General features: G+C 36.8%; 3 protein-coding genes and 1 long non-coding RNA gene across 6 annotated transcripts in view; 3 read left to right on the top strand and 1 right to left on the bottom strand.

The window, feature by feature from the left end:
- The window catches only part of LOC138136954 (uncharacterized), a 129,795-nt gene extending 120,504 nt beyond the window's left edge, over nt 1-9,291 (top strand). Inside the window, exon 2 of the long non-coding RNA XR_011161517.1 lies at nt 8,780-9,291. This is a non-coding gene — a long non-coding RNA (uncharacterized lncRNA). The remainder of the gene's footprint in view (nt 1-8,779) is intronic.
- Nucleotides 6,913-7,914, top strand: LOC138136952 (small ribosomal subunit protein uS11A). The gene is made up of 3 exons (XM_069056259.1): nt 6,913-7,061; nt 7,307-7,549; nt 7,598-7,914. Exons 2-3 carry the CDS (start codon nt 7,313-7,315, stop codon nt 7,814-7,816), a joined length of 456 nt encoding a protein of 151 aa, XP_068912360.1. The 5' UTR covers nt 6,913-7,061; nt 7,307-7,312; the 3' UTR covers nt 7,817-7,914.
- DCTN4-p62 (dynactin subunit 4) lies at nt 9,144-11,245 on the bottom strand. The gene is made up of 7 exons (XM_069056253.1): nt 11,062-11,245; nt 10,619-11,011; nt 10,395-10,566; nt 10,157-10,340; nt 9,901-10,108; nt 9,585-9,796; nt 9,144-9,531 (listed from the first exon to the last, which is right to left on the bottom strand). The coding sequence occupies exons 1-7, from the start codon at nt 11,188-11,190 to the stop codon at nt 9,315-9,317; spliced, it is 1,515 nt and encodes a 504-aa protein (XP_068912354.1). The 5' UTR covers nt 11,191-11,245; the 3' UTR covers nt 9,144-9,314.
- A 49-nt stretch (nt 11,246-11,294) lies between these two features.
- Ercc1 (DNA excision repair protein Ercc1) lies at nt 11,295-12,482 on the top strand. Of its 3 annotated transcripts, XM_069056258.1 has the most exons (5): nt 11,295-11,556; nt 11,602-11,754; nt 11,809-11,873; nt 11,971-12,156; nt 12,205-12,482. In XM_069056258.1, exons 1-5 carry the CDS (start codon nt 11,484-11,486, stop codon nt 12,391-12,393), a joined length of 666 nt encoding a protein of 221 aa, XP_068912359.1. In that variant the 5' UTR covers nt 11,295-11,483; the 3' UTR covers nt 12,394-12,482. The 3 variants fall into 3 exon arrangements, with proteins under 3 accessions (XP_068912359.1, XP_068912358.1, XP_068912357.1); XM_069056257.1 differs by having other exon boundaries at nt 11,297-11,547; nt 11,602-11,873; XM_069056256.1 differs by having other exon boundaries at nt 11,297-11,556; nt 11,602-11,873.
- The last annotated feature ends 2,145 nt before the right edge of the window (nt 12,483-14,627 follow it).

Genomic DNA, 14,627 nt, shown 5'->3' with positions numbered 1-14,627 from the left:
AATTTAGTGTTTGAGCAAAGGTGCATTCTTTGATAGGTGATATTTGACAATTAATTACTTGCGGATCCGCATTGCAGCTGACAGAAAAATGCGCTGGATCCAGCTGGATTGCTGGATGAGGGATCCAGCAATTACAGTCCCTACAAGCAGCCACTTAATTCCACGGAAGAAACGCAGATTTTTAGTTTTTCTTATTAACAAAAGTTTTATTTTTTCGCTACCACCCATGTTGGTGGACAGTAACGGCAGTAACAGTGTAACTCTCTCCTTGCTGTGCATTCCGCTATGGCATTTTTCCTGTCTGAATGTTAGAGTGTTGTCAGGAAGACATTGAAAAAATAGTCCACTTTCGTCTGCATTTTGTTTCCGATAGTTTTCCAACAAACCAGGCAAAACATCACGTTTCCAATTGACACGGTCTTTTTCATTTACGTCTGCGCTTCTTTCACCGCAGGCTTTTTTTGACAAATTCCATAACTATTATCTATTCACTTTGATTGTGACCACAACGAAAAACATAGTAGGCGCTGTTTAGCTGTGTGCTGCATACGTTTTACACTAAATATTTGTGTGGTGTGAACATGATGGAAAATGTCAGAATTGTCAAAACTTGACCATGGTAGTAAAGCAATGATTTTTATGTATTTATCAATATTAATAACAGAAATCAATATTTGAAGTAGGAGAAACTAAAAACGTCTGTCTGATTCTGTGATCACGTCTGTTGAAAAGTGGAGTTATATCCAGGTACAGATTATTTAACGTAAAAACTTCGAAATCACCTCATGCAATTCTCGATATTAATGAAGAACGAAGGAAATGGTAATTTGGCAGTAAGACAAACGCGAAAAATGCCTGGTATAGAGGTAATCAGAACTTTCAATTAGCATTGATTAATACAAATATTTTCAGATAAAAACTAATCAGACAGAAAGTTCAAAAAAACGATTTACAGGGGATGAAAAGGCAGAAGATATCAAACTAGAACACTTACTAGCCAAAATGTACAACAAAAAAGCACAAATAGAGTTAACTTTATTGGTGATGTTCATTTTTGTGAGTTGTTTTCCCGTTGGCTTCAATAAATGTCTCGAAACGAGTCAATATTAACCGTTTGGTCCCAACTTTGAGAAGACGACGTGGCATTTTCTTTTTGAATTGTAAAATTTTGTACCAAAACTCAATTTTATAGATATGCGCACAGTGTACGTTGAAAAACGTTTGCGCAGTCGTTCTCCCTTCTGTCTTCTGTGAGCGTGACGTTTCTGTCAAAATGGCGCCTCCGAGAGTTGCCAACTACGACTGGATTTAGCGTTATCTAAAATTCCCTATCAATAACCTAGCAACTGAAAAGTTACTAGGGAGTGGTCACAATCAAAATGAATAGATTATACGGGGTGATCAAGAAGGACTGTTTAAGTTGGTAACACTGAATTGTATTTTAAATCGTATAACAGGAGTAACTTTCGGTTGTTGATGGCTTGTCGTTGTTAATGCTATACCTACATCAGATATTTGTCAAATAAACCAACAAAACATATCCGGTTGCAGAGTTATAAATAACCGAATTAAAAAATTTTCTTAATTGTAATGCCAACTTAAACAGTCCTTCTTGATCACCCGGTAGATAGAATAATCATGAAGAGTCATGAAATTAGATACACATTAGAATAAGGTTATTGTGCTGCCATTGTTGTAAATAATTGACATTTTACTTTGACGATTACAGTGCGGTAATGGAAAATGGAAACGAGAAAACTCTAGTGCTGCAAAAGACAAACGAGAAATCTAAGGCAAGAAAAATAAACTAATTTTGGCAAATCAATTACTACTGAAAAACAATTATGTCTCCAATGTTATAAAACAAAGATGCTTTGTGAATATTTAAAAAAATGCTATAATCTGTTAATTTTAGGTTAGGGGAGTTTATTTATAGAAATTTGGGTTGGTAAGGGTGCAAACTCCTTAAAGTTGAATGATCTGTTGACATTGACCCTGCGGATTTTAGAGATATGTAGAGATATGTAGTAAATTTGCAGTGGCTTTCTCTGCAAATTTTTTAATACCTAGAGGTGTCTCAGAATTCGCGAATTCCGAATTCAGAGCGTGGTAGGGAAGGACCCAGTGGAGCTCGAAAAATACTTAAAAAAAAAAATTCGCTTTTCCTGAAGAAGATATAAGCACCTTAATTTTGTTCAAAACATAGCAGCCCTCATATCCACTGTGACAAAATAATATTATAGCTACGTTTCCGTTCCATTTTTAAGAAAAATTACAAAAATTTAAGATTTTTTTACGCCAAAGTAAAGCTATTCTTCAAAAAATTGTTTTGCGTTATTATTTTCCACAATCATTTACACCACAAATAATAATAAACACTGAACTGTTCAGCCTGTACTTGAAGAAAACGCAGTTCAAAAAGTGCACCTTCAATGTATCTTTGTGGCGAGAGTCCCGATTTTTTTTAAATTTCTACATTTGGACTACTGAAGTAATCTCCTAGAATGCTCTGAATTCAAAATTGGCGAATTTTGAGACACCCTGTATATCGGGTGTGTCAAAAAGGTCGGATAAATTTTTTAGCACATATTGTAAGTACTATTCATAGATACCGAAAAAAATAATAAAAAATTAGTACTATCTTTTTTTAATGGTATATGGCATGTTTAACAGTTACAGAAAAAAGACTTGAAACTAAAAATTCCTTTGTTAGATCACTTAAGTATGGTATTAGTTGTATGGTTTACATTGTCATAATAGTTATTTATGTTACAAGTGTTGAAAACGATCCATTGCTTTACGAACGGTAATATGGCGCGAGACGCAGTCGAGCGCTGCATATGAGTGAGTAAAGCAATGGAGTTTTCACAAGAGTACCATACAATATTTTTTGTGCTGCCTTTTGTAATGAAACATATTTTTGAATCATTAACATAATAAATATTACTTAAACAAAATTATGTCGGTATTCAATTTAGCACTAAATATGTCAAATGTCAATCTGTCAGTGCTCGAATTTCAAATTCAAACGCAACTTTATAGCTTGCAAGGTCACCACCCCAAATTTGTATAAATAAACCCCCCAAACCTAAAATTAACACATTTTACCATTTTTTAAATATTTACGAAGCACTGGTAAGGTACATTTCATAATTTTTTGATAATTTTTCACTTACAAACAAAGCCAAAAAAAATATAAAATAAATTTCAACCAAAAAGTCAAATTTTGATTTTTATACTGACCTATCCAACTTCACTTCCTCTAATTATTTACGAAATCAGCGGAAAAAAACACCAATTAGATTTTGAATTAGACAATTTTACATTTTAACTTTGAAAATCATTTTTATTTATGACCTGTTACTTGTGCTGTCGTAAATTTAGGTGACAATGGAAACTGTCAATTTTATGGCAAAAAGGTTTAAAACGATCGGCTACTATTGAATAATCCTTTTGTTGGCAAATTATACCATTTTGCCATAAATCAGGCGTCTAGTTTGCATTTAAATAATAAAGCGAATTATTTAGCCAACCAAGTCAAAATTTGTAAATATGCCACCAGGGTTTGATGCTCTGGCAGGTACAGATTCATTTAGTGAAAAAAATTTATAGGTAAATTAACAGTTAATATCAGAAAACTAACAAAACTGTTACGGCCTTATTTATTAACAAAAGAAAAATAAAAAAAATTCTCAAATACATACATATACTCGTATCACTATTGACAGTTCACGCCATATTAGAGTTATGTTTGTACAGAGAGGCAAAAATTTCATAACATGGGCATGGCTTGCTTCGACTACAATCATTTATAATGACCCTATGTAAATGATTGTCCACATGTCCAGTCAAGCCAGCTTCGGATAAAAATATTATTGTGCCGCCTTTTTGAAAGCAATGCCCAATTTTAATTCGTTATTGACGGTCACTTCTGACACTGACGTTTTGTTTGCGCAATACGGCTAAAAAAAAAAGCAAAAACCTTTGTTTTTCAATACAAATTGCGAATTATATAGGTCCGATTTTAAACGTAAACAGACTGCCAAAGTTTATGAGTCTAGGTTTTAATGTTTTATTTTAGCTTAATAATCTTGACAATGGTTTATTCTATTGAACAGAACAGGTTCATTTTTTGTTTCTTATTAATGGTGCATGGATATATGTATTTATTATGTGATTTTAAAAATGAATTCCGGGCAAAATATCAGGTCAACATTCAGAATGATTCTTTGTTAACTCATATTGGGCGAATTGTGAACAGGTTTTTAACAACTGGAATCGTTAGCAAGGGTAAATCATAAGGACGGCCACCAGCATCTGATGAAATTGTCGAAGATTTGAGAGAAAGGGTGGAAGAAAATATCTGTAGCCAGTTTATTTCAACAATCTGGGGTATAATCTGTGTTGTGTGTGTTGTTAATATGGGGTCTTTATAAATGTTTGTAACAACTAATGGGCGTAGCGGCGCACCTAAAGCCTAGCGCACAGCCACCTACGATGGCACAATCATTTAGTTATCATTAAAAAAATAACACTAACTTTTGAAACAAATGACGAGCACCAAGCGAAAAGCTATCAAAATGCATTGCGTTACAATACAATAACCAAATTAAGGTAGCTGGAAAAACAAATGACAAATAATAACATGTGGGATTGCGCAGATTATGCCGCCAATGTTTAGCGCAAAATGGAACATAGACGATAGTAGCGTTTTTTTATATATTTTTTTTTGTGAATTTTTGGTATTTAAGTGTATACTTGTAAAGCTTGTTTGACACGATGCTAAATTTCGTAGTAAATTTGTTAGAAAATGAGAGAGACCCTCGACAGGACCAATGAACGATCAGGGTCATAGTCTGTCTTTGTTCATTGGTCCTCTCTCATTTACTAGTAAATTTTCTCATAAATTTAGCATCGTGTCAAACAGGCTTAATACATTGTTGTTTTCAGAATAAAAATTTCTATCAGAATTACTAAAAAAAAAAATATGTACTTAATTCCATTTGAAAAAAAATATTTTGACAGTTTACCCTTGAAGCCCATGGGGCTATACCTACTTGAATTTATTATGCCATTTTATAGCCTATTAACAACCATTTAATTTCGTGTACAGATAATTAAAATCTTCCGATAAATAACGGAGTTATGGACTCGTCTTCTTTTTTGGGGACATGCTGTATAATGACCCCGTAGTAAAGTCCATTCACGTTGGATTTTCCTCTCAAGGTCAAATAATTAAATTTTTTGGCTCTGTAGTTATGTTTTGTAAATAGTGACATGCAGGTAAACACCGTACAGGTTGGATTGAGCATTGCTAAATCGCATTATGTTGGTTAGGTCAGGTCATAGATAAATTAACCCTGTCCATGCACATTCTACGCCACAGACACATCAATAGTAAACAAAATATATAATCGTGTCAAAAATAAATTACTCCCTAGAATTCGAACTTTTAGGGAAATAACGTTTTCCATGTTGTGTAACTAGAATTTTCAAAAGTAATTTTTAATGCCTAAGGTTGGTTACTATGAATTGAGAGATTAAGGCCAACTAAATATGCTGCAGAAAGCAAAATTGATTGTGAAACCAAAAAACATCTATCACTTAGCGAGAAATTACCCATTTGCAACTGTTAAAATGTCCACTCATAGATTGCTTGACATAAATGTTACTAAAAGTGTTCGCTCTACGCTACAACAAATAGATTCGGCGCGAAATTTAAAAAATGGAAAGAGCAGGTTTACACGTGATGTTTTATTATTATTCTGCATGTTTGCATTTAGGAAAGACGAAAGAAAACTTCAGTATAGTAGGAGTAATATATTGGGTTTTATTAATACAGAGTATTTCACGAGTGATAATGTGCCCGACGGAATTAAAAATGTAAGGCACAATTCATTTTCTAATTTCCGAAAAAAGCTGGCTACTGAAATTAAAATATTCAGCTTTTTTCGGAAATGGCTAAACACAAACAAAAGATTTATTTAATGCATGAACAAAAATTACTTCTGAATCATTTTCGATGTTTGTAATGTCACTTAAAGTGTTCATTATGCTAGATTCTTGAGGCACGCACTCACTTCACGAATTCAAAAAAATCAACAAAAATCGCAACGGAACAGATCAAAACAGCAGCACGATCAAAACTAATAACTTTTAAAACCAGAGGAACGCAAAACATAGCTCTAAAGATGAAAAATCGCAAATCTAAATGCTTAAACCACTTGAGAGCACTGACAGTTTCAAATTTGAAATGTCATATAATTTCTTTTTCGCGTGGGTTTTATAAGAACCAATGAGAATCAGTGGCGCGAATGTTTCAAGGTATTACCAACACAATCTACGATACTTTGATAATATTTTAATGTTATGGTTTGGGGATTTTGTTATCTAAGGATATTTAAAAAAGTGCAATCTATCAGTGGACGGAGACAAGGAATTCGCTGCCTTACATTTTTGATATGGTTATGATATCTTTTGTTTGTCACCATGTCACCAGAAACCACATACTTAGCCTCCAACCAAACCAAATTTATGGCAACCTAGGATCGAATATCCCTAAACCCTAGGGAGTAATTTATTTTTGACACGATTATATTGTGCGTTCATTTAAATTTATCCTCAAAGTTGGCGTTGAAGAGTCGATTGAGAACGCACCACTCGTGTAGAAACGTAAAATTTAAACAGCTGATCCGTAACCCGTATAGTATAGTGCGCTCACAATCGACTCTTCAACACCTACTTTGAGGATAAATTTAAATGAACGCTTCTTGCCTCCTGTTGTTATGATTTTATCACATTAATTAACAAACTAATTAACCCTATCTAAAGTAGTTTTTTTATTATTAGAATAACCATGAGGGGTTGTTACATTATAATTTCGTTAATTTGCGTCGTTGAAAGTAAATTAGATATTGACGAGCCGCCGCTGCACACAAAACAATAGTAAGTTTTCCACCTTGTAGTAATTTTCGTTGCTTAAAGTTGGCCCCTCAATTCAAATTGTCACCGCTCGCCGTTCGCAGCTCCCTCTACAACGTTTCCTCCGTGTTAAACACACAGTAAGTCGAAGATACAATTTTCAGTTAAATATTTTCCTATAATTACGCTACCGACGCAAAAACTACGAGTGCCCAAATCTTTATTAGTGCTTCCTTTACAAGAATCCGCACGTATTGTTGAATTTGATCGTAATTAAAATTAGGATGGTGACGGAAAATGTCAACAATACCACAACCCGTGTTGACATTTCTGACACAGACTCCCTCTGCACGACACAAAACCGCAAGTATTTCTCGTGTTTTAGGCTAGGATGGCACCCAGGAAAGGTAAAGTACAGAAAGAGGAGGTCCAAGTGTCTCTTGGCCCCCAAGTACGCGAAGGCGAAATCGTGTTCGGAGTAGCCCACATCTTCGCCAGCTTCAACGACACCTTCGTCCACGTTACGGACTTGTCCGGACGAGAAACCATCTCACGAGTGACGGGAGGCATGAAAGTCAAAGCCGACAGAGACGAGGCTTCGCCCTACGCCGCTATGTTGGCAGCTCAAGTAAGTGAGGTTATGTCGTTGCGGTTCAAATGTGCACTTTCGGGGTAGGATGTTGCAGAAAAGTGCAAGTCTTTGGGGATCACTGCGCTCCACATTAAATTGAGAGCCACTGGCGGGAACAAAACTAAGACTCCGGGACCTGGGGCACAGAGTGCTCTCAGAGCCTTGGCCAGGTCTAACATGAAGATTGGACGTATTGAGGATGTTACGCCTATTCCATCTGACTCGACTCGCAGGAAGGGTGGTCGTCGCGGTCGTAGATTGTAAACAATGCTCCGCTGGGGGTTTTTTATATTATAAATAATATGAATTAACAGGTTTTGTTTTATTGATAAGACACCCAAATACATGATCTTGTGACATTTGATTTTGTTTTTATGCTTATTTTACCAAAGCAACAAAAAAAAGAGTGTGTCGTAAAGACGCACGATAGAAGTGAAACTTTTGTATTACAGGAAAATCAGAATATTGTAAATTATGACTGATAGATGCAAGAGGCGGTGGCTGAGCCGAGATGCTAGTTGCTGGTTCATTGTCTTTATTATTTACACCGTTTTCACTTCACTCGTACGTTTTCTCTCACGCCACGCTCTTGTTCTTTCTGCGCCTGACTTAAGCATATTTACAACAAAATTGTATATTTTAACGATAACACTAAACAATATCTATCAAAATGCGTAACTCATTGTTCATTTTTAATTAAAAGAGAGGACATTATCGACAAATGCCGTGAGTGTGACAAAGACAGAAGTATGTATACACAATTTTAAGGGATGTTTGTATCGTCTTAAACAGATTATTATAATTTACATAATTAATTAGACTCCAAATTAAGTGAGATGGAAATATTGGCGCAACCGTTGTGCGAGACAGTGTTTACCCCCACCACTTTTCGTCACACAAAAAGGTTGCCGATCAGAATTTCAAACCCCCCCCCATAAAAAGTTTCACTTCAAAAATTATTTTCTCAAAAAGTATACGGGCTACTGACTTAATTCTTTTTTTTAAAACTTTTACAATATCTTAGTTACATTTGACTCGCTGTATGTGTATCGAAATTTTCAACATTTCACATAGGTCCCAGCAGAGTGAAGTTTACGATGCGCATTTTTGATTAATCTAAATTTATTAATTATTTTTTTCAAAACTATCGATATTTGCGAAATTTACGATTCACTATTGGAAGCGCTGTACTTTTTACTACAAATATACAGAAAATCATAATTATAGCTTCAATGGTTGAATTAACACAACGTTAAATGTTACGAGAAACGTAGTTTTTCGGACTACACCTCAACTACGTATAAAGGCCGTTTTCAAAGTTCCGTCCTATTAAAAAAATTTGTAAATGGCCATTCCTTATGCCCCAAAATGTCCTCTACAAGATAGTATAGGTCTCATTTAGTTATACCTTGGAATCACCTACCCTCAGAAATAAGCGAGCTAGATATGTGATTTTACTCCACTATTAAGTGAGATGGAAATATTGGCGCAACCGTTGTGCGAGACAGTGTTTACCCCCACCACTTTTCGTCACACAAAAAGGTTGCCGATCAGAATTTCAAGACCCTCCCATAAAAAGTTTCACTTCAAAAATTGTCCATTATTTATTTATTGTTGATCAAAAATACAAAATAAACTCAAGCAAACATAGAAAACGTTACCACCAACTCAATTCTAAAGCGTAACTAAAATAAATTAATATAATTGGATTATTAGAGCATTAGACAAATTAATAATATGCAGCACAAATTTATTTAAATCACTACTCCGACCCCACCAAATTCCCCAAGGTGAGAAAAACCCTAACGTTATGGTTCCTCTTATCCGGTTCCTTATTCTCCACAGTTGTGCTAATAGTATTTGTGTAAATGTGTTGCATCGTGAACCCCACCACTACTTCAGCGTTGAGCTCTAAGTTTTCTTTGGGGGTCACCAATAACTTAACAAAAGCTTTATTCGACTTCCTCCACACGACAAGTCTAAAACAAATCATATGTTAAAATTGACATGACGTCAAGATTCAAGAATTTACTTTGGATCATCTTGAATGTTGTGAGTATCCCCCGAATCGTCGTACTCAGCGGCGTCATCTCGCGGCGGCAAAATAACCTTACTGGAGGGAATCCCCACGTCTGCATTCACCTCCTGGACTATGTCTCTGGGCTTGATCGTGATCGAGGGTTGTCGAGAAGAGAGACTCAAGAGAGAGCTCGGTTGACTAGAGAGTGAAACCAACGGCGGTTTCTAGAAACGACGACAGAGGGCATTTTACAAACATTTCTTTCTAAAGTCCCTAGAAAATCTAGGGACTTTAATTTCTTTCTCTATGAGTACACCGCAAATCTTACCTCTATAAGATTTAAAGAGGCTAAAAGACTCTCAGCAGTCTCTTCCTTCTTGTAACTGTCTTCAATTACTTCACTTGACAGATCTAGAGGAAGAAATGTTATGGTGGTCTGATGTTGAGTGGGATTGGTGAATTTTATGATGAGTTCGGAGCTCCGCCCAGCTCTCAGGGGCTCCACCGTAACGATACGAATTTCAGGGACGTGATAACTAAAAAAAATCGATTAAAACTGAGGTGTGCGCGATTTTTAGTCTTACTAGGTGAAAAGCTGGATTTTAAACTTGACCGAATTCGGATTGTATTCGGGTTTGCTGACGTTGTGCTCGCAAGAGCGACAACGCAGCGAACGCTTGATCGAGAGCTGCTTGTGGACTGGGAACAACATGTCCACAGTAGTGGGCTGAAGGTCTGGTTGGAGCAAACGTTGATCAATAGTGGTCACTGCAATTTTTTTTTGTACAAATAGTTACAAATAAATGAAAAAAAAATCAAAACCTTCCATCAGATTGATTGGTTTTGTTAGCAACTCTTCAGGCAGATCTTCTACTTCTTCCTTGGCAAGAGCTGGCTCAGGCTCTTTGGGTTTGCCCTTCAAGAGAGAGTGTTGAATATCGGCTGGCAACCCAATGCGTTTGCGGAGCGCGGCCGCCGTGACCCCAGTCCTGTCCTGTTTAAAAAAATTTTAAAATAGACAAATCCCCTCTTAAAAAAATTATTACAGTGTAGCTCAAATATTTCCCCCTTTGCTTCTTCTTGTCCTTCTCCTTCTGCTGTTTCTCCGCCAAAACCACCGCCCTGTACATCTCGATGATTTCCTGGAGTCTGTTCGCGTGCACGTTGTCGCGATCAGGCCAGCCCCCGGTTGCAGCCGACTGGTCAGGCATCCCCACGTCGCGCGAGCTCCAGCGGCAGTACAAGCACGACAAGTAGTACATCTTCTTGGGGGCCGACTTGGGGTCCTCGGGGTTGGCGGGGCCTTTTGAGCCAATCCTGGTTGACAGTTCCTGTTGGCAACTGGGACAGATGTAGCAGTTGCCACACCTGTTTTTCTTCAAGCGGGCCTCGGACGAGGGCAGGTTTTCGCAGCATTTGCCGCAAAAGTGCGAGTCCACCTAGAGGTTTTGAGTGACAAGGGGGCCCACAATGTTGCAGAGTTTATTACCTCGTGACAGACGCAGAAGCCGCACCGGAGCTGGCAGCAGTAACGGCAGAAGTAGAGGGTCGAGATTGGCTTGAGGAGGCCGCAGGTGCAAGCGTACTTCACCACCGCGGGGCCCACTATATGTGCCATTTTCACAAGACTAACCCTTCTCACGGCTGACACTGACAGATCACTGACGTTTCAAACATGCTGGGCAACCTTACGACTGCAACGGTTTCATATTTTCAATCCAATCGATCGCAAATCAATCATCTGAAGATTGTCGACGTAATGTGCTGCTCAGGAGTGTGTTTTCAAGAGATTTTGAGCTACACAAGCACAGAAAAGCTGCTTTTAAAATTGTAATTTGAGCTGTACGGTTGGTAGCACTTGACAGTAGTCGTGACAACTGTGAAGATAACCTAAAATACAATTTTAAAAAAATGTTAGATGAGTCTTTGGATAACGTGGCTGCAGAGTTTGCAAGCGAATTTGCACCGGAAGAATGTAAAAAATGTAACAGACTTTATTTTTAAGTCATTAATACATTTGTTTTTTTAGCAAATGAGAATGAAGAGATCAACCCCCAAACCTCTAAAGGCTCCAAAACTCACTGTCTTTTGGTCAGCCCCAAACAGAGGGGCAACCCTTTACTGAAATCTGTTTGTAATGTACCATGGGAGTATGATGACATAGTCCCAGATTACCAAATGGGTAAGACTAGTTGTGCCTTATTTTTATCATTGAGATACCACAATTTGAACCCAGACTACATCCACCAAAGGCTCAAATTATTGGGAAAAACATATGAATTGAGAGTCCTTCTAGTGCAGGTATTAAATTTGCCCCAATAAATTTTCGTAACATTTCTTTTTAATTAGCACCTTCTAGTACCTATTAGATTTATGAATAATAAATTTCTTTTGACAGGTTGATATCAGTGACCCTTACCATGTTTTAAAAAATCTCACAAGAATATGTATTTTAGCAGACTTGACCCTGGTTCTAGCTTGGAGTCCTGAAGAGGCAGGTAAAATAATAGAAACATACAAAATATATGAGAACAAACCGGCTGAAGACATCATGGAAAGAGGAGAATCATCTCCATACATCAGAGTCTGTGTCTTCCACTGTTAATTCTTGTTGACCAACATTTTGTTGTAGTTGCTTCAAGTGTTGACATCTATCAGACCAGTTAACAAGACAGATGCAATGAACTTGATTGCAAGGTTTAAGACTCTCGAGGGGATCATTCAAGCGTCTGAATATCAACTGTCAGAGTGTCCAGGCTTGGGTCCTGTCAAGGCAAAGAAGTTGTACACAACTCTGCATGAACAATTTTGTAGAAGTTGAATCGATTCTTATCAACCAATCTTTGTACATTCTATACTGTATTTATTATTTATCGAGTATTCTTTATTAATATACCATTTTACAACTTGCACTTTCATTTGAATAGAAAATATTGTCACAAGCAGTTGGCGTGGTCTGTATAGTGTGTTGCCTACCCCAAAATTAACCCAAATAAAAACATTTTAAAATAATAATTGTTATTGTAATTTCTGTGGTATTTTATCATTGTTCTTGTTCAAATTATGTCAGATCAATATTTTGCCACAACGCTGAGCAAACTTTGATCCAGCTAGGTCAAATATTAGTCCGAGCAGACTCAACGGAAGATGTGGAGGAACACGTATGTAAATTCGCTCTTAATATGTTTGCTCGACTCGTCGACGATTACCTACGTGACCGTCCTCTTTGATTTCGGTCATTGTTGATTCTCCGCTTTCATCCAGAAACTTTTGTTTGCCGTGTTTTAATAAGCGCCGAAGGAAACCGGTTGGTCGTGTGCTGCTCCCGCCGCAGACAAAGAATGGTTACACAACTCATTCCTTTTTTATTTTACGTTGTCGGCTATGATAATGCATAGAGAACGCCGAGCGGCTGTATTTATCCACTATTGATTTCTGGTTTCTTGCTCACAGTCATTACGTAAAAAGGTTAAATCACAGTAATTATGGAGCTTTCTGCGAGGTAATAAGCTCTGGGGGATCTTGCAAAAAGTAATGGCAATTTTACCGTTTTTTTAATACAATCTTCCAATTTGAATCGTCTTTTATTCTTCATCCATTTAAACAAATCGAAACATTTGAAGAATATGTTGCACGAAGTGTAATTTAATTTTTATGAGGGTTGTATTTTTTAATAGCTCATTGTTGGTACTATTCTCCCAAGAACTACCTACCGTGCAATTACCATTACGTCGTAAAAACAACCATTTTATCCTGGATGCTTGGAAAATTATGTCATCGTGAATTATAGCTCCACACTAGATAAAATTGTTTGTGATTTTGTAAAAACAGAGTGAGTTCAGATCGAGAAGTACATGGGAGGTCTTATGATTTATGTGACAACCAATTACTGTAGACACCACGTGATGAGTACTTTTCTCTTTAAACCCACTTGTCAGACAAATATAATTTTGCAAATTTATTCTGACAATTATTCGATAAACAAGGAAAGTGGTTTGTTGTCTGAGTGATTTTTAAATTTGCAAAATGTGTTTATTTTTTTTTGTTCTTTAATAGATAGGAAATATCCTTGGGCCTCTCCTCTGTCACAAAACTTGTCACACAACCAAAATCAATCCTTCCCAAGGTTAGATTAAAAATGGTACCACTTAATATGCCATCATCCGTTTGTTATTGTTGTCTGCTCAATTACAAATTGATTCAGTTCATTACCGTGACTCGATTGTCTGCCATAAACGTGATTCAGCAATCCAATCACTCACAAAAGCGCCTCCACTCTCTGGCAATGGGTATTTCTTAATCAATTTCTCTTTCTTCGATTTATTAGTAGGTATGTAGTTTGTGTAACGTGTCTCAAATTCAGCATCCAAATACAGAGTGTCTCATGAAAGTAGAAGAATAGCTTTAGCTTGCGGTAAAGAAAGAAGCGACAATTTTTTGTTGCTTGGATAAAATGAAACGAATTGTTTTTTCTTTAGTTGTTTGGGACACCCGAGATCAGATGCTTTAAATACTTCTCAAATTATACGTCTTGAGTGAAGCGTGGGCATTAATAATCCCGTGTGGTATAATCAATCTTGATGCTTCGGAAGAAGAAAAGTCGTTACGTAAAGAATTCTTATTTGCCCCCGGCCGATGCATTAACACGTGTCTAATTGTGATAAATACGGAGGTTCGTTGTAATTGGTCATTAAGAGAGTGATATTTACAAATTGTGGATGTAATTGTTCAATATGGATCTGGGAGTCGGAGATAATAATTGAAAAATTACCAAGCTTCATTAAGATTTCTTCGATGGCTCTTTGAGGCAGGCTGCAATTATTCAGTCGCTGGAAACTATTAAAAGGGATTGATACTTAAATCGTCCTGTCAGATGGCAGAGGTGAACTGGGTAGTTGTCTCGTCTGATGTGGTAGTTCTTGCAAGTATTCCGAGAGTTAATAAAAATTAAAATTCTGCGGGTTTGACTTTACTGGTTTCTTGTTGGTCAAGCCGAAAGGTTTGATTCAGAAACAATGTAAATAATATTGATGGCTATTTGAGAATAACGTGGGA

This window comes from Tenebrio molitor, chromosome 8, assembly GCF_963966145.1.
Source record: "Tenebrio molitor chromosome 8, icTenMoli1.1, whole genome shotgun sequence".
NCBI lineage: Eukaryota > Metazoa > Arthropoda > Insecta > Coleoptera > Tenebrionidae > Tenebrio > Tenebrio molitor.
This window is presented reverse-complemented; position numbering and strand designations above follow the sequence as displayed.

What these genes read in the sequence shown, in the direction of transcription:
- LOC138136952 (XM_069056259.1), top strand. Translation starts at nt 7,313, where the DNA reads ATGGCACCCAGGAAAGGTAAAGTACAGAAAGAGGAGGTCCAAGTGTCT. An exon ending in CCGCTATGTTGGCAGCTCAA is followed by an intron (nt 7,550 to 7,597) that starts GTAAGTGAGGTT and finishes CTTTCGGGGTAG; the next exon opens with GATGTTGCAGAAAAGTGCAA.
- DCTN4-p62 (XM_069056253.1), bottom strand. Translation starts at nt 11,190, where the DNA reads ATGGCACATATAGTGGGCCCCGCGGTGGTGAAGTACGCTTGCACCTGC. An exon ending in GCTTCTGCGTCTGTCACGAG is followed by an intron (nt 11,012 to 11,061) that starts GTAATAAACTCT and finishes CAAAACCTCTAG; the next exon opens with GTGGACTCGCACTTTTGCGG. An exon ending in CCTCTTTAAATCTTATAGAG is followed by an intron (nt 9,797 to 9,900) that starts GTAAGATTTGCG and finishes CGTCGTTTCTAG; the next exon opens with AAACCGCCGTTGGTTTCACT.
- Ercc1 (XM_069056256.1), top strand. Translation starts at nt 11,484, where the DNA reads ATGTTAGATGAGTCTTTGGATAACGTGGCTGCAGAGTTTGCAAGCGAA. An exon ending in ACCGGAAGAATGTAAAAAAT is followed by an intron (nt 11,557 to 11,601) that starts GTAACAGACTTT and finishes TTGTTTTTTTAG; the next exon opens with CAAATGAGAATGAAGAGATC. An exon ending in TGAGAGTCCTTCTAGTGCAG is followed by an intron (nt 11,874 to 11,970) that starts GTATTAAATTTG and finishes TTCTTTTGACAG; the next exon opens with GTTGATATCAGTGACCCTTA.